General features: G+C 36.1%; 4 protein-coding genes and 1 long non-coding RNA gene across 7 annotated transcripts; 4 read left to right on the forward strand and 1 right to left on the reverse strand.

Moving 5' to 3' along the window:
* The first annotated feature begins 5,565 nt into the window (after positions 1-5,565).
* Positions 5,566-14,007, forward strand: LOC106169147 (uncharacterized). Of its 2 annotated transcripts, XR_015332967.1 has the most exons (14): positions 5,566-5,708; positions 6,238-6,578; positions 6,786-7,010; positions 7,172-7,242; positions 7,464-7,664; positions 8,000-8,158; positions 8,661-8,841; positions 9,104-9,299; positions 9,569-9,617; positions 9,854-9,998; positions 10,196-10,392; positions 10,863-10,949; positions 11,243-12,103; positions 12,322-14,007. XR_015332967.1 is itself a non-coding variant. In XM_087005343.1 (13 exons), the coding sequence occupies exons 2-13, from the start codon at positions 6,281-6,283 to the stop codon at positions 12,032-12,034; spliced, it is 2,601 nt and encodes an 866-aa protein (XP_086861469.1). In that variant the 5' UTR covers positions 5,566-5,708; positions 6,238-6,280; the 3' UTR covers positions 12,035-14,007. The 2 variants fall into 2 exon arrangements, 1 of the variants encoding a protein (XP_086861469.1); XM_087005343.1 differs by having other exon boundaries at positions 11,243-14,007.
* Positions 14,008-14,145: 138 nt separating this feature from the next.
* On the forward strand, positions 14,146-19,631 carry LOC106169146 (folliculin-like). 2 transcript variants are annotated; one of them, XM_013548509.3, is made up of 9 exons: positions 14,146-14,232; positions 14,553-14,832; positions 15,408-15,554; positions 15,800-16,298; positions 16,608-16,756; positions 17,082-17,195; positions 17,437-17,680; positions 18,321-18,423; positions 18,990-19,631. In XM_013548509.3, exons 2-9 carry the CDS (start codon positions 14,596-14,598, stop codon positions 19,177-19,179), a joined length of 1,683 nt encoding a protein of 560 aa, XP_013403963.2. In that variant the 5' UTR covers positions 14,146-14,232; positions 14,553-14,595; the 3' UTR covers positions 19,180-19,631. The 2 variants fall into 2 exon arrangements, with proteins under 2 accessions (XP_013403963.2, XP_013403964.2); XM_013548510.2 differs by having other exon boundaries at positions 14,150-14,218.
* Positions 19,461-20,379, reverse strand: LOC147763541 (uncharacterized). The gene is made up of 2 exons (XR_015332968.1): positions 20,209-20,379; positions 19,461-19,995 (listed from the first exon to the last, which is right to left on the reverse strand). It is a non-coding gene; the product is annotated as an uncharacterized LOC147763541 (long non-coding RNA).
* A 431-nt stretch (positions 20,380-20,810) lies between these two features.
* On the forward strand, positions 20,811-23,579 carry LOC106166669 (FMRFamide-activated amiloride-sensitive sodium channel-like). Its single transcript, XM_013545316.2, has one exon. It carries the CDS (start codon positions 21,244-21,246, stop codon positions 22,849-22,851), a length of 1,608 nt encoding a protein of 535 aa, XP_013400770.2. The 5' UTR covers positions 20,811-21,243; the 3' UTR covers positions 22,852-23,579.
* Positions 23,580-24,166: 587 nt separating this feature from the next.
* LOC106166709 (uncharacterized) lies at positions 24,167-25,282 on the forward strand. Its single transcript, XM_013545355.2, has 3 exons — positions 24,167-24,335; positions 24,535-24,767; positions 25,066-25,282. The coding sequence occupies exons 1-3, from the start codon at positions 24,235-24,237 to the stop codon at positions 25,173-25,175; spliced, it is 444 nt and encodes a 147-aa protein (XP_013400809.2). The 5' UTR covers positions 24,167-24,234; the 3' UTR covers positions 25,176-25,282.

Consider the following 25,282-nt stretch of genomic DNA (forward strand, 5'->3'; position numbering starts at 1 on the left):
ATGTCCCCTAAAGCTTGCATATACATGTAGGCCTATGTGCGTTTTATGGATATAAGTTTGCCTCTAAACGACATATCTTATTGGGACATATTTGATCATAGGCATATCGCAGAGACAAAAAAAATTGTACATGTGTTTGGTCCTCCATTTTCAATTAAATAAGGAATATATTTAATTTTTTAGAGAGTGAAATAGGCGGCTCATAATTTCAAACATAGATACGAAAACACTGTGTAAAATACTTCTATTGAAAAAATAAAATCGTTACAACTCTGGTCTTCATCTTGGTGCTTCTTTAATAAAAACATCTTATCTGTACCTTCAGCATTTAACTTTTTTTCATATTTAAAAATCATTAGATTCCCTAAATATTCAAAAATTCACGAGCTTTTTCTTTTCAATATTATAATTTTATAAAATTGGTACCCTTAATAACAAAATCCAGTTCATTTAAAGATTCGTTCCCAATGCGAGAGTATCATGCATTTATGTCGGGCGGATCCAGGATTATTTGAAGGCTGGGTCCGGAACGACAGGTCTCGGATGCTAAGCCGACCAACGCCCCTTTGGTGTGGGGTTCTGGGTCTGAAATTTTTTTAGTGTTTTGGAGAGCAAACAGTGCCCTTTGGTACTGTTTAGAACTATAATTTAGCTAGTCAAAATTCTAATTTCAGGACCCTCCCCCCTCCCCCCTCCACCCCCCTAAATCCGTAACTGTATGTGATACTATGTATAAACGTTGATGAACTCTTAATCTAGGATGAGTGCTTTTCCTTTCCTAAAAATGTCCGTGCTTAAGTTAGTAAAAATGCGAAATGGATGATGATTTTGAAGGAAAAAAAAAAGAAATCTGATTAGTCTATTTATTATGTTATTATGTGTTGATACAAAATGAATCAATAAATATTTTTGACTTATTAGGGTATTATCCCTTTTTTTCCTCATAGCTTATTCCACAATCTTTTGTAGGCGTGATACATTTAAAGGCCATACTCATATAAATATTCATTTGGTAATGCAAATCTCAGTAAAGGTTGCCATAGTTGAAGTTCGCTCTTTATTGAGAAATTAAAGGATGTAAATTTGATATTTGTCTTTGGCTTTGTTGATTTTGAGATAGATGCAGTGGCAGATTTAGGGGGAGGTGTCAGCCCCCCCCCCCCCCCCCGACTTTCTGGAAAAAATCACACCAGTATTCCCCTCTTGATGTTAGAATTTTGAAGAGCTGAATCATATAGTTCTAAGCTGCTCCAAATGGTACCGTTTGCCCTCCATAACACCGAACCCCACACCAAAAGGGCAAGGGTCTGCTTCGCATCCGAGGCCTGTCTTTCTTAAAAAAAGGACCCCCTCCAAATAATCCTGGATCCGCCCCTGAGGCTAATATATAGTCTTACAGATTTGCATTTCTCGACTATTTTATACGAGAACGGGCGAATAATGTTATCTTCAAGGATTAAAACATTTTGTCCATTTTTTTCGAATCAACTATCAAATGCCATTCATTTGTGATCAGTGAATCAAGTATATCACCTAGTGAGGATTCAGGGGGCAAAACGTAACACTTAACAAAATGCCGTAATAAAACGAAGCTAGAAACTTGACATTTACCACTGATTTACTTTATTGGTCTAAGTGGGAGAGCAAGTGAAATTGAAATATTACTACTTTTTTCATTTCTTTGCTTACTCAGGAAAGCGGACTGTCAGGCGGGGGCAATAGGCCTACTGGGGCGATACATGCTGTCGTAAGTTAGGGGAGACCGGGGCTAGTTGGACCCCGGGGTAAGTTGGCCCCCCATCAAGTCTCTTTAATAAAGTTACCTTAAGATGCTAAATTATTTCATTTGGACTCACTGCCGACGCTTTCTTAGCACTATTGGATACGGTCACTTTACAAAATGATGTGATCAATTCTTTTAACCTCATAGTTACTTTTCATAAACTGATGGGGGTCCAACTTACCCCGGGGTCCAACTAGCCCCGGTCTCCCCTAGGCAGGCGAAGGCGATCTGAGCGAGGACAGTAACCGTGTTGAGTAGGGGGCGTCTCGATAGTCCGAAGGTTCATTGGTCCGAAGGTTCATTGGTCCGAAAATTCGTAAATTTTTCATCAGATTTTCAACAAAAAGGTTCATTGGTCCGAAGGTTCATTAGTCCGAAAATTAAAGGTCCATTGGTCCGAAGGTTCATTAGTCCGAAGGTTCGATAGTCCGATGGTTCGATAGTCCGAAGGTTCATTAGTCCGAAGGTTCGATAGTCCGAAACATTTTAAGATGTTCTTCGATTTTAAGAATTATAATTACAAACGGAATCTAAGGGTGCGTTCCCAACGAAACTATCATTCTACGTAGATTGATCCAACTCCACCAGGATTCTTACTGTATGCAATCAGATTAGCAATCCTGGAGCTGCTAGGGGGTTATTAACTTTCGTGTGAACTCAGCTTCTAGAATCTTTATCATTTCGTTTTGAGTGCGACCGAAACGCACGTGAAAATTATCCATATAGGTCGTATTGTTTCCGTGAACTACTCTTTACAATGTGGGGAAGTTTGGGGATATGCAATGGCTACCCTTTCCAACTCATGAACACCATACATGTTTCACATGAAATATTGAATAAAGATTGGAACGCATAAAATGAGAGGACGCCTATAATGACATTTAATCGAATGGCCTGTGCTATTATTTTTGAATTGTATAAGAAACTGATAAAAGTGGTTTTACGCTCCATCAAGGCTACCTTTAAGCGCACACTGATTATTTTCAAAAGAAAAAAACGGGTGTTTCAATTACGAAATTTTTTGGATTGCGGGAGAGTCCCGTTTTTCTAGAGACCGATTGCGGTTCACGTCCACCCTGTACTCATGAATATCAAGTCAACAGTTTCGTAAAAAATCAGTGATAATCGACTTTTCAAGACTGGATGAATAGGTCGGTTCAAGAAAGGCAGTTAACAGACAACTCCACCCTCCAGCGACCAATAACCGTACCACCGGTAGACGGTAGACGGCGGTAGACATGGGCTTAATCCCGACCCATCTCGTACGGCCTCCGCCAGTTCCGCGTCATGGGGGATACAATTAACCGTTACCGTTTCTTCACCTAGACTAAGCCAGATGAGTTGCAGGGGAGAATGCTCTAAACCCCCTTCTCCTTGCAAAGCCTGAACGTGCCCATGTACTACGCGTATATCCCTTTTTAGGAAAATTCCTTGCAGAGGAAGGCAATGGCTGTGCAATATCATGCAAAAATGGGAGGATTTACATCCTCTGTATCCTCCATGATTTTGTCTAAGCTTTTGAAAAATATCTAAAATCTTAAGTGTCTAGGCCGTACGTGGCATTTCATACTGGCATCTCGTAGATCTCGCAAGTGAGACGTGCGATTTTGGGGTCCGCCATATAGATAAACGTCCTAATAAAATATTCGTCCCGATAGATACGTCTCTATACATACACGTCTCAATAGATTTACGTCTCGTTAAATTTACGTGCCGATAGATCCACCAACAGATTCCTATAAACCTTTAGATCTTTAGAACCAGGTACCGCTAGATCCATATATCTGACATCGAAATGGGCCTGGCTAAAATGCCGATATCAACTCGAGGTACAGGTATGGGGCTTTCGAGTAATAGTCTGACTGCTAGTACTGACCCACTTAATTAATGATTTAATTACAACCTGATATTTATTACCGTATAGGTATGGTAAGCTCTGAAAAGGCGCAAACTCCCTTAGAAAACAAATTTCACACGGGTAAACGGCATTTTTCCTGGACTGACTTTACCAGTCCATCAATCCAAACAATCCAAGAGCACTTTTACAATTAGTTTGAGTTTCTTAAGATGTCTTAAGATACTATGATTAGAATTCAAATTCTTCTAACCTACACATTACTTAAATTGTGTTGTTGTTCGCACAGCCCACTCCCCTCCCCTCCCCCACCCCCCACCCCCCCCCCCCCCCAAAAAAAAAGCCGTTCCGCCAGCAGTATTGTAATCTGAAATAGAAATGTGGCAACGCCATATCAACCCGGTGGGCCTATTTATTTATTTATCTATTTATTTATTTATCTATTTATTTATTAAACGTAAAATACAAGTACGAAGGCAGTTTGAACATGTTGAAATATTCTTAAACAGTTAAACTTCTAATCTGATGAACAACATCAAAAATGCTGTCTTTGTAACAAATTCATTTAAGCGAAGAAAAACGTACTATGCACAAAGTAGATACACTCGTGACTCGTGAGAAAATTTCCATTTGATTTTACAAAATAAACCTTTGCAGTCAACTTCCAATCCCATGAAAAACATCAAGATGTTGTTTTTTTTTTTTTTTTTTTTTTTTTTTTTTTTTTTTTTTTTTTGTAACTAATGTAATATGCTAGTATTGACGTTATTTTTGCCCGTGCAGACCTAACTTTTAAACCCTCTACCAGGGCGACTGATAGATTTTTTACAGATATTCACAGATGTGTCTCCAGATAAATAGGTGGTCATTTTGAGACACCAACAATTTTCGGGGCCTTTTAGCGGGCCCCAGATCCTACGCCAAGGGGGGTGGGGGCTTTGCATCCGCGGACCCCCCTTCAAATAATCTTGGATCCGCCCCTGTACATGTAATTCACTATACACTTATACAGCGGGCCTACATTCGGACTATCGAACCTTCGGACTATCGAACCTTCGGACTAATGAACCTTCGGACCAATGCACCTTCGGACTATCGAACCCTCGGACCAATGAACCTTCAATGCACATTCGGACCATTGAACCTTCGGACTATTGAACCTTCGGACTATCGCTACGGAGTAACCCCGTGTTGAGCAAAAGTGAACAATCTCACTTTATTTTGTCCGAATACAGACCGAGAGAGCGTGGCCTATCGGTTCTTTTGATTTTTAAAGAGTTTAATTTTTAAGAAAGAGCTTTTCGCCTGGGATACTTGTCAGCTTTGGACGGACACATCTCTCCAATAGAGGCTGGACTCGATGGCCGTAATTTTTGAAATATGAAAAAAAAAATGCGCTTCAATAAGACGCACGTATTTTATCAAAATAAGAAATATACGGTAAAAATGCAAATCGATAAAACCTATAGATTCTGAATCTACAGTCTACTATTATAGGCCCTACATGCAAATAAAATTAGGGAGATATCCCGTTCAAAATACAAAAAATAATTTTATTCAGAAGCGTGTTGCAGTCACTTCGTTTTATTCTATTCTAAAATTTCGAGTTACTAACTCAAAATTTCAAAATAAAATAAAACAAAATGGCAACGTTTACCCTTCCCTAGTTTAAGTTTTATGTATCAAAATTATGGAGCGAACTGCTAGGTAGGCCTAGTTGCTAATTTTGAAAAAAATTAAGGATACTCGAGAAGACCATTAATGTGCAATGTGCAAATACATGTATAAGACCTAATATTTATTTAAAGAGTTCATTTTTTTAATTTTTCTTTACATATTATTGTTTTAAAAGTATTTCAAACTGTGTCTTTTAGATTGAAATAGACCCAAAGGCTCATGGGGCTTATGCTGTATGTTTTGTAACCGGTGTCAGTGAAAAATTAAGTTTACTTCGTTCTATGGCATCGTATTTTTTCCGTGTGATCCGCCAGTTACTGGTTTTACGACAGCCGTAATCTGGCACCTAACAACAACTCAAATATAAACAAGATGGCTGCCGGGATTAAGCAGGTGCGTGTAATTCCAGTTGCTATAAAACGCTGATTATTTCTCGATAATTTTCAGTTAAATTTGAAATAAGTTTTATAAGAGGTTCAGTTTTAGTACACTCTACCTGAGATTTATTTCATGCTTTCACTTTCGTCTGATTTTGTCCACTGTTGAATTTCTAAGAGTTACACATGTAGTACCGTGCATGTACACTGTACATTGTACACTGTTCATGCACTACTATTACAGTACTAATACGTAAAGCTAAGAGTAATATTCTCACATAGTATATTTGCACTTTAATAAGACAATTGAGTTAACTGGACTAATATAATAAAGTCCAATACAGAGATCTCAATTCTAGCTAACTTACATGCAGCTAGTGCAACGTTATCACTTAACTAGTATTTTTTAGGCTTAAGATTTAGACAGAAAAGACTCTCTCTTTGATGAAATGTTTTTTAAGCTAGCAAATCTACAATTGCTTATTTGCTTTGCTACATACATATTCAGCTTTTTTTGTCATGTGCTAGTATTTTGGTAATTTCAGTACTTAAAAGGTTGTACCAGGACAACAGTTGGCAGTCAGTAGCATGAGTTCTTCAGCCACTATGTACAAGCGTTACCACAATTACATGGAAAACCCATACACTGACTACAGAAGACCAATGCCTTTTACACCATATTCAAACTATGACAGGAGGGCTTTCTCCTGGGCAGATAAAGCAATACCAATGCATGAACACAACATGAATGGGTTTAATCTGGATAGTCTAAGACGTGACACAGACTTTATGTTATCATCACTAGCGGAAGGTATTGCACTGGATGGGGCACCATGTCATCAGTATGGTATCAAACACTGGCATCCAGATCAGAGGCCTAAGTCAGGTAAGTGAGGAAGAAAGTCCCGAGGCAAAAATTGTTAGAATATTGTATACTAGTAACTTCATAAGAAAATGTGGTATAGAATTTGAATGACAAATTAATGAGTGGTATCTGTTCAAAATTTGCAAGGAAGATATCTATTATATTATATTTGAACATACACAATGTGTAGGTACTAGTACTGTAATTTTTCACTACACCTTCTTTTAGCCCCAATGACCAGATCCCAGCCAGACACGTTGGTAAAACCAAAATGGCAAAATACTAGTGTCATGTTTGGAAGTAACCCAAACCTTGAGGATACAAACAACTATTACTCCAAATCAAGTTCAAGATCATTATCTCCAAGTTCAAGGTCAACAAGGTCCAGGTCATCACCCTGCAAAACTGATGACAGTGAAGAAAGTGACACTGAGTTAGATATGTCATTGTCAGGTAAATCGTTATAACCACATGTCAGATTCTCAATTAGGCAAAACTTCTTTCTTCTTATACCTTTGAAATTTAAGTAGAGTATGACTCTTGATTTATTTTGCTGTTTTTTTAGCAATAGTATTCTTCATCAGTAATGAAGATTAAAATATCTTTTTTGACAGGACCGTTGAAAACTTATTGTTACCTATGCAGTACAGTTGATGAACACAAGAAACACATGTTACAGTACAAGGTCAGTTGCCCAACTTACTTTGAACAAGATTAGTCCAAAACTTTTTTATTTTATTTACCATATATTTTTTTTTTATATAATTCACCAGCTCCAAGCCAATTTTTAAAGAATAACATAAAGATGTATTTGATTGAATTTCATTTTACGTATGATATATAAATTTATTTCTTTTATGTTTGATTATGATTGTTGGCATTTTTAGAAAAAAATTTATATTTTAGCGAATGAAACCAAAACCAAAGTCAAAACCAAGAATTGAGTACATTCCCCCCAAGCCCAGTTTACCACATAAGAAGAAACCAGACTATGAGGAAGGACCTCCTGAAGTTCTATACAAAATAGAAGTCAAGACTGGTATTATCAAAATGAAGGATAAAAAAACCAAAAGAATACAGAGAAAGGATACTGGAACAGATGCAAATGTAAAGATTCCTGATTGTTCTTAATATGCAGTTATTTCTGCATTTTAATCATTTAGCCTCTAAAGTAGTCTAAAGTTTTAGACCTGTATAGGATACCTTAAATAATATAAATAAAATACCAATTTATCTTGTGTCTTAATGGACAAAAATGGTCTTAAAGTTCAGGACAGTGTCTAGGCTATAGTTCTTTTGTATAATAGGTCCCTCCTGCAGCAATTTTTTTTTCCAGTTAAAATATATTTACTGGTAATTCTTACAGTTTCAGACACTTGTTTTTACAGGTGGCAATCAATATCAGAATTTGAGGTTTAAGTAAATTTTTATTATTATTATAGGTGGAAATCATTATCAGGGGCTCTAAAGGCATAACCAATAAGAAGAAACTCCACAAAAATACAGGTTCCCTGACTTCCTTCCAGTTTGGGCCTGGGTCATTGGAAAGCTTCTATGTTAAAGCACCCGAGCTGGGAAACTTACAGCAATTGCAGATTGAGGTGGGTGAAACGGAATAGATTCAGAGTGATAGGGAAGTAGGAGTCATTCAAGAAGGAGCAAAAATATACATTTTAAGAATTTATGTATATATATGACTTGGTACATATGTTTAAATCCTTCAAATGCTTTGTTGAAAACTTTGATTTTTTACTCTTTTATTTGTATTTTATTAGTCTTGATTGCTCTTTTTTGAAGTCATTTACGGTGTATATCAAATCTTGCTACTACTGGGTATCTATTTATTGTTCATACATTTTTAGAAATTGTGTGAAACCTACTGAACATAATTTTCTGAATTTTAGACAAAAAGTAAATAAACATCTTATTATATCAAAAGATAAAACCTAAAAGAGTAAGATAAGAAAAGTTCTCTATAGTTTATCTGATAGTTTAGGGATGAGGAGAGTTTTTCAAAAATTGTTTTGATCAAAATGACTGTTTTTACCTTTCATATAATTTCATTACATAATGTGTGCTGAAAATATAATCTTTCATTTTCAGCATGATGGTTTGTCTCGTAGTCATAGCTGGTTTTTGGAGTGGATTAAAGTGATTAACATGACCACTAAACAAGCATGGAAATTTGAATGTAAAAGATGGCTGTCTTTGTATGAAGAGGACTATGCTGTAAAAAGAGTGCTCAGAGCAGAGGAACTGGAGAAGGCAGTTGCAGCAAAGAAAGGTGTGGCAAACACTGTTGGACCATTTTATATTTTACCATTTGATTCTGTTTGCTATTCATTAAAATGTTAAAATATGCATTTAAAGCAGGCATAGAAATGATGCTGTATTTCCTTTATGTAGCATTATTAAAGAGTGAATTAGAGAAAATTGTTGTAGCTCTCTCACTGGAAGGTGTATACTTCTGTCTCTTTTCAGGAAAGATTTGTACATAGTGAATTTCCATATAAAAGACTCATAATGTCACATGTTTTTTTGTACAGCATATGTAATCACCACTGTGACAGGAAAGGGAAGAGAAGCTGGCACAGACTGTAACGTGTACATAACTCTCTGTGGAAAAGGCAAAGAAAGTCCAGCCGTCCACTTATCACCTCCAGACAAAAAATGCTTTAGAAAAGGCAGTGCTGACACTTTCAATATCAAGACTAAAGACGTGGGGGAATTAAATAAAATCAGGTTTGTAATTGATGTCATTAAGTGAATAAATTTGTCCAAGGTATCAAACTCAATTAATCATTGTTAAAAGTAGCCATTTACGTATGGCTTCTAAATGATAAAAAATTGAAATATTGAGTACTTTTTAATTGCATATGGTCCAAATGAAATTATGAGGATATTTTACCACACAATTCACCGCATTTCACAATTGAATGCTTATGCATACAGTGTAAACCTTGGTTTATTATGTACAGAAATTTTAATGAAAATTCTACCTTCTATTTTAGGATTGAACATGACGGGAGTGGTGATCACCCACACTGGTTTTTGAAAGAGGTAAGCACTTGTAGCATTGGCAGACCTTAGGAGGGGAAGTGGGGCTCTCCTTTTAACATCAACGTTGGGTACATTAATTAAGAACACAAAAGCCATACCATAATGTTGAATACAAATTCCGCATCCAAATGATTAAAGGAAAATGTTTACAAAAACTGCTGTTACTGGCACCAGCAGTAATATTAATACATGTAAAAAAGTGGTTAAAAAATACATGTAAACATACATCGTTTCAGGTGGAAGTGAAAGATGTGGTAGAGGGAATCTCCTATGTATTCCCCTGCAGCAAGTGGTTGTCAGTGCTTGATGGCCATAACATTTGGGTGGAGCTTATGCCAAATGGCAAAGGAGATGCACCAATAGGAACTCAAATCCAGAAAGGTAAGAGAGCATATAAAAAGAATTCCTAGAATCTGTAAAAAATGAAATTTTTAAGAAGTTTAATGGTATAATTCCATGAACAATTATGCTGTCTCTTACATGTAGTCAATATGAAACAATGTGCACATGACAGTAGATGAAAATTAATTCTTATATAATTTATGACTGAATGCAAATTATGAACATTGAAATTTTAGGAAAGGGTGCCACAAAGAAGAGAGTTAAAGTGGACTATACAGTGCATGTAACAACTGGTAAAAAGAGGGGTGCAGGAACTAATGCCCAAGTATTTGTTCAAATATTTGGAAGGGGGTTAAACACAGAGAAACTTATCCTAGACAGTTCTGCTTCAAATAAGGATCCATTTGAGAGTGGGCAAACTGATATTTTTAAGGTAACTTAATAAATGAACTTAAATTATTTATCAGATACAATGCGGAATTAAAACAAACTTGATTGTTTAAAACAACCAGAGCATGAAAAGAAAGAAAGACTGGGATGGTGGTGATAATAACCTGATACACACCAGTATTATGATTATTTTTCTTTTGCTCCATTTTGAAAAATTGTCAACTTAATATGGTGGCTATTATATAAAAGGATCACCTAAACTGAGACCTTGTTCTTGACACAGTCAAGTAACTTGATTAATTTTGATTAGTACTTGCGAAAGTAAGTAACTCCCACCACCTCAGCTAGCATGGAATTACATGTAGTGCATGTTTGTATCAGTCAAACTAGACTAAGTGCAATAAAAAGCAGAAAACTGTACTAAAAAAGCCGTATTTTCAATTTTTTCATTACTAAATTATGGCTTTGCTCTGGTCATATGTGTTGAATGATTATTTTCTGTTTCATGTTCAGTTATCTGCTCCCAATGTTGGAATTATCAAGAAGATTTTAATTGGCCATAACAACGAAGGATTTGCTGCTGGCTGGTACCTGGACAAGGTAATGTTGAATACACTGTGACTGACAGTCAGCTCCATACCTCTTTGAGTTAAACTACTTACTACTATATAAATAATAATAAATAATAATAATTATTATTAAATAAATAATAATAATTACTCTTCTCTATAATGAGCATGAACAAGACATTTCGTCAGTTTTTAAATGCATGAAAATTAAATCTCTTACTGAACACTGATGTATGGTAGGTGATATGGGCTCTGTACCTTCTGGTATTGCTACAAAAAAAGGGAAGACTAGACAAAATATTGTATTGGTTTATTCTGTTGCAGGTTGTCATTCAGAAAATGTTGACAAAGGAGGAGATTGCAGATAGGCTATCAAAAATGAAAAGAAGTGAGAAACAAGATAGGGAGGTCAATGAAAAGCATAAAGCAAGGAAATCAAGCCCCAAGAAAAAGGAGGACAAATCAGATTCAGAAGAGTCAGATGTAGAGGATTCAAAAAGATCTAACAAGTCAAAAAAGAAAAACAAGATCCTCAACAGTTCGTCATCAGATTCATCTGATTCTGAGTCTGCAAAGAAAAAGAAACCAAAAGAAAAATCAGAAAAGTCTGTACTTCCTAATTATGGTGTGTTTGGTAAATCCTCTAAACAAAGCTCATTTCTGGACAGATTTTTGGGGAGAAAGGATCTGGAGGAAGAAAGTGAAGAAGAAGAAGAGAAGCCAAAGAAAAAACACAAGAAAAAGCGTAGAGGAGAGACGTCAGAATCTGAAGATTCTGATCATGAAAGGTTGTTGAGACGAACAAAGAATAATAAAGGAAAGAAGAATAAAAGGAAGTCAAAAGATTCATCAGACAGTGAAGACGATGTTAATAAAGACAACCCATTTTCCAGGAAATTGTACAAGAACAGGAGTAATAGGAAAGGTAAAAATGAAAGAAGAAAAAGTGATTCAGATTCAGAAGATGAGACAGAAGAGGAGACACCATCAAAAGTTCCCTACTGTGATCAGTATGAATTCCCATGTAGCCAGTGGTTTGCTGAGGATGAATCGGATGGAAAAATTGAAAGAGAACTGTTTCCAGAAAATAGAACTGTCATGTTTGAAAGTACTTGAAGAACAAGTTAACTGTGCAATCAGAGTCAAAATTAAGGTCAAATTGGGATTGTTTTAGAGATCATGAGACTAACACCCCATTTCCATAGATTAGATCGACCTACTTTAGATCGACCTAACTCCCTGGGGGTTCACGCTAAATAGCTGTCAGCCGGGCGGACACGAAAGTTAATTACCCTCTTACAGCTTGTAGTAGGCGGGACAGACATTTAAGTCGGATTATCTGAAAGTAATCTAGTGAGACTCCCCGCGGGGATAGATCGATCTAAAATCTATGGGAATAGAGCCTAATTGAACCTATTTTAACTAGGTGCTTATGTAAATTAAATCAAAAAGAAAATTAACAATGATTATTGCTGTTCAGGTGAAAAGTCATGTCTATACAAATGTACAGCAGGAAGATGGTACATATATATAGCAAAAGGTTAAAGATAAATCATAATATGAATGTACGTGTCTTTATGTAAAATTGAAAAAATATCGAGGTCCTTAGACATCTCAGTTGTCTTTATGTATTTCAGACCCTTAATCAGTGTTACATGTGCTGCCGTGTTAGTGTCATCTATTTAAAGTCACATGATGAGTATGTGCATGTATGAGAAAGACATTCCAAATTTATGTGTTGCCCATGTACATGCATTATGGGCATGAAATACTGTTGTCCATTGTAGAACTGCATTAAAAATGTATCAGAATGTTGATAATTACTATCTCATGTTGTCTTTAAGTCTGTGATAATACCAGTCTGTTTATATAAATGAATCTAATTTTTACCTTTTCTAAATACTTACATAATTTTATATTTTTGTACACATTCTGATGTTTTCTTTAAAAATATAAAACAATAAGTCAGTGTTTCATTTAATATTATGGGTTCTGTAGGTATTATATCTTATAAAAGGTTTAATATAAGTTTTTGTTATATTGCTTGAAAAAGTCTAGGTATGAGTATTTACATCATACAAAGTCATTTCATATATTTAGTCATGAGAAGGAGTATACTTATAATAGAAAGAGATATTTAAGAGGCAGGTTGTCATATGTCAGTATACCAAGTACAATATATTGAATAGATATAAGAACAATTAGGCTAGTAGGAAAACAGAAAAATAAAACATGCTGTGGTAAAGATTGTTTAAAACTTTTAAATTGCACATACTATTGGTTTGAATAAAATACTACCCTTGAAAACCATTCAGTAATACATTTTTACCTCTTCATGTGAAAATTCATTCTTTTATTACATTTTGTTAATTTTTGCATAAATAAAAGTTGCATATCAAGCAAAATGAGTTAATTCCCTATAGTGCATATAACTTAACCACTTCTACTACTTTTTAGGGACCATTCCCATAACCCTACTGTACTAGCGGGATCAATCTATCTCTGAGGAGTTTCTGGCTAAATTGTATTCAGTTTAAGGGTGCTTTCCCAGAGATTAAGATCGATCTAAAGATTAAGTTTTAGATAGACCTAACTCCCTGGGGGTTCACGCTGAATTGCAGTCAGCCGAGCGCGCACCATAGTTAATTACCCCCGTACAGCTTTTAAAAGGCGGGACAGGCGCTTAAGCCAGCCAAGTTAACAGTAATCTAGTGAGACTCCCCACAGGGATAGATCGATCTAAAAATCTATGGAAATAGTGTGCAAGTGTGCACAAAGTTAATTACCCCCCTAAGGTCAACATGCCAATTAAGGGATAATTTAAATAATCCAGTTAGCCAAAAAAATGGCTGGTTGTAAACTTGACGTAATTGTCTATCCCTCCAATTCATAATGTTTGCCAAATGATGTAGCAATGTATAATCCATTGCTGTTAGCATAATAAGATCTAATTATCAATATCAGTTTTGGCAAAAACAAATTATACAAGGATTATACAACATGTAGTTTACATGTATAGTGCAGCAAGAAAGCAGGAATTCTCTGTTCATTTATTATTTTCAGGAAATATAAAACAATACCCTTTGGTGTTTATTTAAGTTATTCTTTATTGGTCGGATTTAGAGGCAAAGGCTTTAATCTGTAAAATACTGAAATGTCAGACAGCTTAGGCCTTTTCCTTCCAATGTAAATATTCGCGCGTTTGATAAGGTGGCTTTGCAAGCCAATATTTTCGCGCGTATATAATTATCAGTAACCGGAAGTAACCTAAGAATCACATGACGGCAAAAACAAAACTAGGTATGTCGGATCAAGTAAGTTCTTACTGATTTAAATCGGATAAATTAAATGAAATACATTCTGTCAGGCATTATATATGTTACCTTCGTCTCTCTCTCTCTCTCTCTCTCTCTCTCTCTCTCTCTCTCTCTGAGCATATTTTATAATGATTTTTAGCCGTCATCCAAGTTGATTGACAAAAAATGCTACTGGTAGTACTGGTCAAGTCATCTTGATCGGTTTATTGATCGTTAAAAAAACTTGCTAAATCGGCCAAAATCGCTACTGAATGGGGATGCGTTTCTTTCTTAGTAATTACACTTACAGTAAATACATATTGCATTTTACTTCTTAGGGAACTGAAGAGAAGTGGTGGGTTTGAAGAACCAAACACAGAGATGAATGCCATTATCTCCTTATGCCATTTCTGTGAAATCCATGGGCCAAGTGTCCTGTTTTGCACACAGGCTTTCCATGCAGAGAACAGCCCTCAGCAGATTATAGAACATGATCAAAACTGCTCTGCTAGTTTGACCGACAGTGGCTCTTACTATATCCCACAGCGTCTGCAGTCACCCTCTACCCCAACAGGTGGTGGGGATCAGGCTACACATAAGCTTTCTGGAAGTTGCGAAGTAAGGAGCTTTTTTTGTATTTATCACTAGTGCACTATGTGAAGAGAGGGTCCATATCTCTCTCTCTCTCTCTCTCTCTCTCTCTCTTTATCAAAAATAACAAGTGAGACTTCCCTTTCAGTCAGGGATCTTTATTTGCAACACTTGCAGTGTAGGCAGGTAAACATTATAAATTCTGGGTTGAAAAATGCTATTATATTTGGAAGGTAATATCAAGATGCATTTATGTCATCTAGATATGGTAATTACTCGATCTTTTCAATGGGCAAAAATTACCAAACTTTAAGATACATAATTTTGTAATCACAAGTATATTTCTGTATGACATTGGTAAATATTTTACTGTATAGAATATAACTATAAAGTAGCCTCTTTTTTGTTTGGTTGCTATCACTCAATAGGATTGTTCTTATTTCATCCTGTAATTACTGTATGTTTTGAAATATAACAAAAATCACAATAAAAACTTCGTTTTCCATTTGTTAACCACTACAAGTATCTCTTTCAGCAGAAAACACATACTTATGGTAGATTTGTGAAATTACCATATTTTTCATATTGTTTTGTACATTTAGGCTTGCAGGTCCCTTCCCACAGGTCACTCTGGCTACATAAGCAATGATCATGAAGATAAAGTGAGTTATGTCAGCAGTCAACATCCAGCTCAACAACAGGTTTTCAGTATGGTGAGGCAGGCATGTGTTCGGAGCCTGAGCTGTGAGGTATGTTCATAAACACAGTAGTACACAGCACGTGTACAGTAATATATAGTACATGTATATGTACAGTACATGCAAGTGTAACAATACTCATCTACACTGTCCCTAAGCTGAATTACCTAACATAGCCTTTTTGTCTTCTCCATTGTTCAGATTAATGTATTAGATAATAAGGGGATGAGTTTTGACTGTGATATCATGCAGTTGAAAAAAAGTGAACATGTTTGTAGCTGTTTTGTCATTTTTAGGTATGCCCTGGCAGAGAAGGCCCAATATTCTTTGGTGATGACCAAAATGGACATGTCTTGAGCTACACCTTTTACTTGAAAGACACTCAAGCCAGAGGATTACAGAGGTGGTACAGCATCATAGTCGTGATGATGGATAAGATATTTCTTCTGAACTCCTGGCCTTTCTTGGTGTCCTGTATGAAAAAGGTGATAGACAGACTGCAGGAGAAGGCCAGTAAAGTGTATGACAAAGAGGAAGCAAAATGCCCACCAAGAGTTCAAAGACTGTCACTGAGCAAAATGAGCATGACTGCGGCTGAGTTTTTAAAACAGAAAGGAGGTGGTGGATCAAAGTCTGTGCGGCCTTTGATTGAGTTAACTAATGATAAGAACCTTTTCAAAAATATACACATGTCGTTTACTTGGATACTGAAGGCAGGAGGAAGCAGAATGACTGAAAAACTCTTAGAAGGACCCCCAACGGAAGACTCGATTATTGATTTAGAAAAACAAGAAGGTAAGTTGGATCTCCAGGGAAATAGGGATATTAGGTAGAAATGTTAGAGATTTAAAGAAAAATCACTTTTTGTCCGACATTCTTTACGTCAACATAATGTGAATAAACTGTCAGCTGAAGCAAAAACAAAAACTAGATGGTCATTTGTTTACTCATTATTAAATGTGTGGATATTAAAATATACCAAAATGTACAATCTTTGGGCTCATTTGTGAAAAATAATTTGTAGTAATTCTTACCAGATTGAATGAACATTAATTTTTGAGAATTTTCAAAACTGTGCCATTTTATTTTCCATGAAATAATCAGAAACTGAAGAAGGTTTCACTATGGTGTATACTAAAAAACTGGACTCACTGCCCAGCGTTGCTGGTGCAGGTGTTGACAGTGGGCCTGAGTCCCCAGTTGATCAAAACCCTGGTGCTCCAACTTTTAAAAATCTAAGGCATTTATTAAAGGTAAGTATTGATGATAATAGTAGTTTTTTTTTTTTTTTTTTTTTTTTTTTTTTTTTTTTTTTTTTTGGGGGGGGGGGGTATTTTGCAGCTTGCAAGAAAAAGCTGAAGAATTCTATACTACAATGATTATTTTATCATTTTTTTTTCAATCATATCATTAACATGGTGGGAATTAAAGTAGTACAAATTTTTTTTACACAACCAAAAAAAGCTAAGCACAACGATTGTGTACTTATGATAATCATTATATAAGACTTATTAGATTAACTACTACTAAAGTATGATAAAGACTATTCCCCCATCTCTTTCTTTTCTGCCATTTCAGGTTATAGGTACACTGAAGTTCCACACTCTTGCCTACAATGTGGTGATAGGAAATCAAATTATTATCAGAGGCAATGCAAAGGCAATGGTAAAATCTGTCATCGATTGCTTGAAAGTAAGTTTTTTTTTCGAAATATCAACAAAGGCAATTTGAATATGCCAAAATAGTGAACTTAAGTTTCCTTTTTATTTTATTAAAGCTACAAATATATATAATTTAGTGCACCGTAGAAACAGAAAAATAAATTCATGACAACAATAGGTTATTGGCAAAAGTCTAAACATCAGATAGACACTTAATACCACTTGTTCTATTGTGAAATGAATCTATTTTGGTCTTCATTCCTCATTTTCAGGCTTTGTTGCCCAAGGGATGTTGCCGTGTTATCTCATACAGCAATGAATATGAGGATTCATGGAGATGCAACTTCTTGGGTTTAAGTCCAAAAGTCATTTTGCCAAAGCACATAGAGGAGTCTGATCTGTATGCAATGTTGGACATCAAAGGCCCAGAAATCACTAAAGATGCACAACCAGACTGGGATGATTTTGTGGGGTATCATTTTGAACTGACAACAGCTGCAGCACTTCCAGAAAGAGGTGAGGTGAAACCAGCCTCATAAACAATAATAATGTTTTTTTTTTTATCACAAGCCATGTATTTGTGATTGCCAACTCCAAATTAAATACTCAAACTGCAATTTCATGGTGCGAATGTAAAATAATGGTTGGCAGCACCACATAAAAGAGGTAAAAATTTGGCCAGCTTTCATCCAGATTTAAGCTGTTACATAATATTGGGTTCTTTCTTTTTTTTTTAACCCTGACCTATTTTTGATATGGTAGCAATGCACTCTTGACAATCTCTGGCACTTACCTAAAGTACCGAATCGACAAGTAAGCAGATTAACGAAATGCTCGTGACCACTATTTTTATGTTCTTGCCATGAAATTTCAGTCGTTATTTGGCATCACAATTTCCAAGCTTGAGGCTTGAGTCCACAAACAACTATTTTCTATAGGGCCTGTGCAGTTATGAATTATGCACTTTAGACACACTGTGCAAGTGTGATTTTAAAAAAGTCTACCTGTCAAATACAACATAGATATACGTATTTGTCAAACTAAAAATTTAGGTAATGAAAACCGGATAAGGTTTCAGTTGAAAAACGTTTGGGGTTATTTCTGTAGTACAAGAGTTCACATGATATATTTATATATTCCATAATTTTTCTTTTAGTTCCGACTGTGCTGTCCAAGATGGAGAAAGCCATTTTAAATGACAGCCTCAAATATACTGTGGTGGAGCAATGTCTGGTGTGCCATAAGGAAGAATGGATGAAGTAAGTAACAGAAAAGTTCTGTTCATTTAGAAATCGTGTGTGTGTCTTTGTGTGTGCAACAGTAAATATTCCTTTTATTACATTGGATGTGCATATCAGTGCAGTGTACATAAAAGCTGATAGCTACAAGAACAAAACTGTCGTATGAATGTGGAGTTTGTTGAGGTTACAAATATGCAAAAATAAATAAATAAATAGGCTAATGGATGATATTTTTTCCCCTGACACTACCCTTGCCTTCTCCCCCCACCACCCTGAAGCAAAGGGCTATTTTCATCAGTGTTATTCAGTGTCAAACTCTTAGACATAACCTTAAACTTTTCCAAATGTACTGATATGTAATATCTATCAATCAATCAATCAATAAATAAATGAATAAACACTAAGTCTCTGGCAAAAGCTATATCTTTCAATGTTCTCTCATCAGATGCAAACCCTAATTTGTCATCACTGGAGAGGATCAGTGGCAACACTGTTGGAGTCCAGAATATCTTAAGAGGCCCAGTCTCAAATATGTGTTTAAAAGATTTTGTTATGTCATAGATATTTCCTTATTTTTCTTGCAGCAAAGTGAAAGTGGTGTTCAAGTTTACTAAAGCTGAAGGTCCTCGCTCAGAGGAAGAAACAAGAAGACTGCTGCAAGTGCTTGGGGCCCAGGAAGAAGACAAACAGGTGCTGAAATTCTGGATGACAGGACTTAGTGTGCAATACAGGACTCATATGCTGTCAACATCAAAGGGACACTTGGCAGATTAGACAAAAACTTTCCTTGTGTGTCAAATAGTACCTGGCCTGCTTTTATTACAAGTCAGAAACATTTTTGGTGTATACTTTCTATGAAAATTTTGTGTTTAATATCATATGACAATCTAGTAACTTGTTTGATTACATTCAAAATAAAAGCAAGTAAACAGACGAACGCTAAACGGATCTGGACCTAAGGGCATTTCATATCAGACAGTCTTAAAATGTCTCAAAAACACGTTTTGGCTGTAGATTATACGTCGTTTCAGTCTCTTTCTTATTAAGAATACTGAGATGTTTAGAAGCTGTCTTTGAAAGAAATTTAAGTAAATATATGTTTGGCATGCAAACAGCCTCGTTTCTTTGTATATGCCCCATGGGCCATAGTTTTGAGACAGCTGTATAACTTTGATGTATTTTTTTACAAACAGCCTGGGCAATAATACATGTTATCTTTTAAGGGACATTTTATTTTATGTGTACCTTTTCACTTTTAATTGTATGGATGCTATTCTTCAGGATGTTACCTACATGTAGTAAATACTGTGTTCGCATTCCTTCAGTATTTTCAGGAATTCCTTGGATGCGTGGTATACAATAAAGATACTGTTAGATACCCTTTGTCTTTCTTTGAATTAGAAACAGAAACTCGTGAACTTCAACTAACCTGTTACTTTGAAAAAAAAATGTTTCTTCATCATTGATGTTAAGTGATCCGGCACAGAAGGACAAGGGATAATGCGTAACGCTATTCTTTTATTCTTCTCCGTCTGATAATCCATCATTTTCATCGAGATTTCTCTAGATCCCAGCCTGTCTCCTAAAAGACTGAAAATAATGATAAACAAAAATTAACGGCCACTTAATAACTAGTGAAGTTAACTAAGTGGGTTTAACAATGTTATATTGAATATTTATGTAGTCCTGCGTGAAAGGATCCATAAAAAATCCACTAAAATTTATAACTTTGTAAAATGTTTAATTGGGCTGTAGTCTTATTATAATATTTTGTGTTTTTAGACGGTAAACAAGTCTCGTTACCTTTACGCATGCGTCTTGAACGATCGTTCAATATTCTTCGAATGGAAAAATTCTTCCATGCACGGCATAAGTGGCAGTGATAATCAACTGAAGTATTATAAATGATTGAATAGGTTAAAAATAAAATGCAAATAGTATGCAAGGGCAATATAAAATGCCAAACTTTTTTCAGTGGAGACAGCATAAAACGCACTTGAATGTAAAGAGGGTGAAAATTTTCATGAAATATTCATTTTAATGCACTATACATTTAAAAAAAGAGCATTAATTCTTCGAGTAGTAATCTAGCTGAAATAAAAAAGAGGATTATAATTTTTATACTGTAAGCAGTCTCATGCACCTGATTGTTGTAGGACCTACTTATAACATGAAAATCTTCCACTGACACTTAAATTCCTGGCACAGGGCGCCACCGCTGTCCTACCAGCAATAGAGCTACTTGTTTCTAAGCAACTATAAGCACACCAAACTTGACCTAACTCTTGAATTGAAAGTTGAATTTGTTTAATTACTGTTTTAATCCCACGATTACATGTAAAAATCCTGCTGTGGTAATGATTTTTCGGCTGATAACGACCGACAGCCGATTTTAATGACTTGACATAATGCTCGGGCCCGTGTTAGTGCCCTTGGAAATTCTGAATTCAGGACTAAGTGTTGGCTTTTATTGGGAAATGACCACATCTAAATGAACAGGAGGCACGTTCCAGGATGTTAAATTATTCGTAACATTTACAACAAGTATCGATCTACCATTCTCTGCCAAACCTTAAGTAAGGATACACCGGACGGCAACGTGTGTTATGTTTTGAAGAGCTTTCTTAGTCAAAGATGAGTGTTTGTTGCTTCATTCAAATTAATTACTGCGAGCATAAGTTACTTTCTAAACAAGTTCGCCAGTCGCAGTCTTACAGCTTTAAACGGAGATTACTTGCCAAACAGACGGTCTACATTGGCAGGTACGTTTCAAATGAGTTCTGTAAGGGAGGTGGCTATTAAAGCAGTTAAAAGAGTTTGGGGGCCATAGATATCAACATGGCTTTTGATGAATTCAAAAGATATGAGGACGAGGAGAGCCCGTCCCGTCTGCTTCTACAGTTCGGTGAAGATACCACGGCTCACGGCGTTGGAAATGTGGTCCGTAAGAAGCAGCTCTTTCAGCGCTTGATATGGCTTGGATTGGTGATTGGTGCCATTTGCGCAACAACGTACCAACTGAGTGAGGTCTGCATTAAATTTTTTAACTATCCGTCCGAGGAAATGACGAGGACAACTTATGGCCGCACAGAAATGCCGTCTATAACTCTTTGTAACATTAATCCAATCTCACCATCTAAACAGGGTGACGCGCAGCAAAAGCAAAACACGTACATTGGAGTTCTCACCATGTTGTCTTATTTGGAAAATGCCACAAAACTGAACAGGTCTGATGCTGCAAACAGCCATGTTTTTCGGTTACTTTCAGCGACTGGTTTGTACGAACATGACGAAAACGCCCCGGATGAGGTTGGTACTTCTTTTCAAGATTTTGTCATCGGTTGCACGTTCGATATGCAGCCGTGCGGGATTAACCAGTTTTCAAAGTTTGTCGATGCACAGTATTACAATTGTTACACGTTTAACGGACTAAACGTGAACGATAGTTTGGTTTCTATGTCAACGGGGCCGAGAAATGGACTGTCGCTTATCCTATATTTGGAGAGCGACAGTGACACTCAGATTGGATCCGGTATTTATGACAAGCTGTCGAATACGGGCAATAGCGCGGGTGCGCGAGTGGTAATTCATCCCCCTAAAACATTTCCGAGCCCCACGGACATGGGGTTTGATGTATCCCCTGGGTTTTCAACTTCAGTGAGCGTACGAGCTGAGAGAAAAGAACTGAAAGGTCTGCCTTACAGTAACTGCTCTGAAGATAGCTTAACAGCTGGAACAGCCTTTCGGTACACTTCAGAGCACTGCATGAAAATTTGTCAGCAACAATTTGTTATCGAACGATGCGGCTGTATGGCACCAAACCTACCTAAAGTATCAGATGAAATACCAGACAATATCACATACTGCGGCTACCTATACAGCGACGACTATGCAGCTTCACTTGATAATGTTGAATGCGAAGACAGCGCCCTGAGAGAATTTGTATCCGACTCCAGAAACTCGGAAAAATGTGAATGTTATTCGCCATGCTCGGAGTTTTCATACCGCACAGCGCTGTCCCAATCATTTTGGCCGTTAGATTATTATGCCAACAGCTTTCTGCTAACCTACGTGTTTAACCACCCTAACTACAGTCACCTATTGGCGTACAAGAACTTTCAGCAGCTTGGATATTCCGACCTTGGCGGGGCCATTCGCAGAAACTTTCTGCGGCTTAACGTATATTTTGAAGATTTAAGCGTGCAAGAAAACGTTGAAATAGCATCTTATGAGTTTCAAGATTTTTTCTCTGATCTTGGAGGTACGTTTGGATTCTGGATTGGTGTCTCCATGCTTACTTTGTGTGAGCTTATTGAGCTATTGGTACGAGTGTTTTATTTTGCTGTTTCTTGGTGTTTTGTGAGAAAAAAGAAACGTTCTCCCGTGATTCATGTTAGTGAAGCACCGACAAGATACCCAAGCGTCTCAGTTATTGGGTTGAATTAATTTGTGAACACTTTTTTGTCTTGATATGTTGCATTTGTAAAGTGTGTTTGGAATATTTGACTTGATACTTTTCGTGTCTGATTTTATGTTCAGCCCTAACTTTGACTGTGATATTGGGTCAGTTTGAGACGTTTGATGTTGGAATAACACAAACCAAAAATATCAGTCATTGTCTGTAAATACTCAAGATTCAATGCATTTAGGAAAAGAAGATACTAGAAAAATGTTTTACTTTTACAACAACAACAAAAAAGCACCACAAATTTCACAAAAAGTTGCGCAAAATATTTGAGTTTTAAAAAAATATTTTTATATTTCGTAGTGATAAGCTTCCACTATCAGTCGATGCAGTCTTTGGGTTTGTTATTTCTGACGGAACGTTTATTTTCAAGGAATTAAATTTCTGAATATATCGTATAAATTCACGCAAGACGGAGGCTACGTAGATATTTTGAAAATTTTGATTATAAAATTGCAATTATCAATTTGCGATCAACATAGGAAATATTTCCATTTTTTGTTTGTTGTGAATATGAGACTGTAAATACATAATAATTCTGATTTTAAAATTTTAATATTACCTACAAAATGCGTGTCAATTTTTCCGTTAATTACCATTAGATTGATATACTCTTTTTGCGTAACCCAGCAATCAAGTAATTATCTTTTTAAAATTACTGTCATGGAATTATCCATGTGCTCGTTATAGAACGAGCACGGTAGCCTGTGATTACGTGTTTGATATAAATTACATCTCAGTAGCTGTAGAATAACGTGTCAGTGTCAAGTTATCTTTGTCCTCTCTTGAATTATTCTGGTTAGTATTTTTGAGTAATTAGTTCAAGATAATTTTTTTTTTGTGTATTTAAAAACGTGTTTTTAACAGCTGATGTATGTAAGAATGAAATAAAAGTGGACAAAGTTTCAACTTAAACTGATTAATATTAAATATGTTGAAGAATTGGCGAAGTGTTCGTGTGTAACTGAGTTTTTGTTCGTTGTTTTGACCCACGCAAGTCAGAAATATATTCAAAATCTTCTTACACCTCAAGCCAAGTTATTGGTTGAAAAAAAAAACGTAAAAAAAAAGAAGACAGAATCTAAGAAAGATGTTTTATCTCATGTTTTATCAGGCTCACTTTTACGATGCATGCACTCATCACACGATTACTTGTTAGACCAAGATTCATTTCTTCTACAAGTATACGTTCAAACAAATTACAGATACCATATCGATGATAAAGATAACGTAACTGCGCGACCCGTGCGTGCTGCCACTCCGCCACACCTTGTTCGTGATATAGGTATTAAGCGCGTATACGTTATATATATAGGTGCAGCAACGGTGAACAATTGGTCTTTGTTGAAAGAATTAACAACAATATGACTAGGTTTCTAGGAATTGTTGTCGTCGTTTCTGTTTTAACAATTTGTTTGGGACTGGACTATCCATGGAATGGTCCGTGCAGAGCCGCTTACGATGGGCAAGTCATCTTTTATATCATAGCTCAATTATAATGCTATATCATCAATATTATACTTTTTCAAATGACTCGTGCAGTTTTATTATTTTTATTTGCATCTTACCTGAACTTGTGTTTAACAATGTAACAGTGCAAAACATTATTAAGTACATTAGGTAAATACAAATTAAAATGAGATTGTTGTTATTACATTACACAGTCCTTACAAAGAGTCGGAGACTAAGGAATACACCGCTAAAGCTGACTGCACTGAGGGTCGCTTTGACTGGAACTACCCCGTAGGCACAACGCTGTTTCACATGCAAAGTTCAGTTTACAAGAATTTCCAGTTTTGTTTTGAAGATTTATACGGCTCACAGCTGGCTGGATACTGGAAAATTTACGATGTCACTGGCGGCCAGAACGTTCCAATTGCTAAACCCAAGGGAAGAGGTAATTTCTTTGCCACAAAGAGGCAATCAAAAAGCGCATATTGATTTAGGTTACTGCATTTTTATCGACAAATATAAATTCAGTGGGTGAGGATCAAATTTGATGATATGGTCAACCTGTAAGCTTGAATAAGACTGAAGATCTAAATATCTGTGTGTAAAAATCGTTTAAATTAAAGTGGAAAATGTTGAATATTGAGTTCATGCTACTTGGTTTTCAATCGTGTATTTTTCATACAACTTATCCTGACAAACATGTCCAGCTGTAATTATTTTATACACATTGCAATGATTTTTAGGGGTCGTCATCTGCCGCCAGTCTAGAAATGGCAGAGTTGACCTTCGTCTGGAAGCGACAGATGATAAAACTTACGTCGCAGCGTTTGTTTACAAACTAGAGACCAACTGATGTTCCCCTTCCCACGGAGCTAAGCGCAGAGTCAGTGTATGGCATGGTGAAGACAATTTGTGAATGCACCTTGTGAAAATTTGAAATAAACCAATGTATACTTTAAA

This window comes from Lingula anatina, chromosome 2, assembly GCF_051362555.1.
Source record: "Lingula anatina isolate TDL-2025a chromosome 2, LinAna3.0, whole genome shotgun sequence".
Lineage (NCBI taxonomy): Eukaryota > Metazoa > Brachiopoda > Lingulata > Lingulida > Lingulidae > Lingula > Lingula anatina.

Excerpts from the sequence above, each read along its gene's own strand:
- LOC106169147 (XM_087005343.1), top strand. The coding sequence starts at position 6,281 with ATGAGTTCTTCAGCCACTATGTACAAGCGTTACCACAATTACATGGAA. Across the intron at positions 9,999-10,195 it reads AGGAACTCAAATCCAGAAAG|GAAAGGGTGCCACAAAGAAG; the intron begins GTAAGAGAGCAT and ends TTGAAATTTTAG. Across the intron at positions 10,950-11,242 it reads CTGGCTGGTACCTGGACAAG|GTTGTCATTCAGAAAATGTT; the intron begins GTAATGTTGAAT and ends ATTCTGTTGCAG.
- LOC106169146 (XM_013548509.3), top strand. The coding sequence starts at position 14,596 with ATGAATGCCATTATCTCCTTATGCCATTTCTGTGAAATCCATGGGCCA. Across the intron at positions 14,833-15,407 it reads AGCTTTCTGGAAGTTGCGAA|GCTTGCAGGTCCCTTCCCAC; the intron begins GTAAGGAGCTTT and ends TTGTACATTTAG. Across the intron at positions 15,555-15,799 it reads TTCGGAGCCTGAGCTGTGAG|GTATGCCCTGGCAGAGAAGG; the intron begins GTATGTTCATAA and ends TGTCATTTTTAG.
- LOC106166669 (XM_013545316.2), top strand. The coding sequence starts at position 21,244 with ATGGCTTTTGATGAATTCAAAAGATATGAGGACGAGGAGAGCCCGTCC.
- LOC106166709 (XM_013545355.2), top strand. The coding sequence starts at position 24,235 with ATGACTAGGTTTCTAGGAATTGTTGTCGTCGTTTCTGTTTTAACAATT. Across the intron at positions 24,336-24,534 it reads TGCAGAGCCGCTTACGATGG|TCCTTACAAAGAGTCGGAGA; the intron begins GCAAGTCATCTT and ends TACATTACACAG. Across the intron at positions 24,768-25,065 it reads TGCTAAACCCAAGGGAAGAG|GGGTCGTCATCTGCCGCCAG; the intron begins GTAATTTCTTTG and ends AATGATTTTTAG.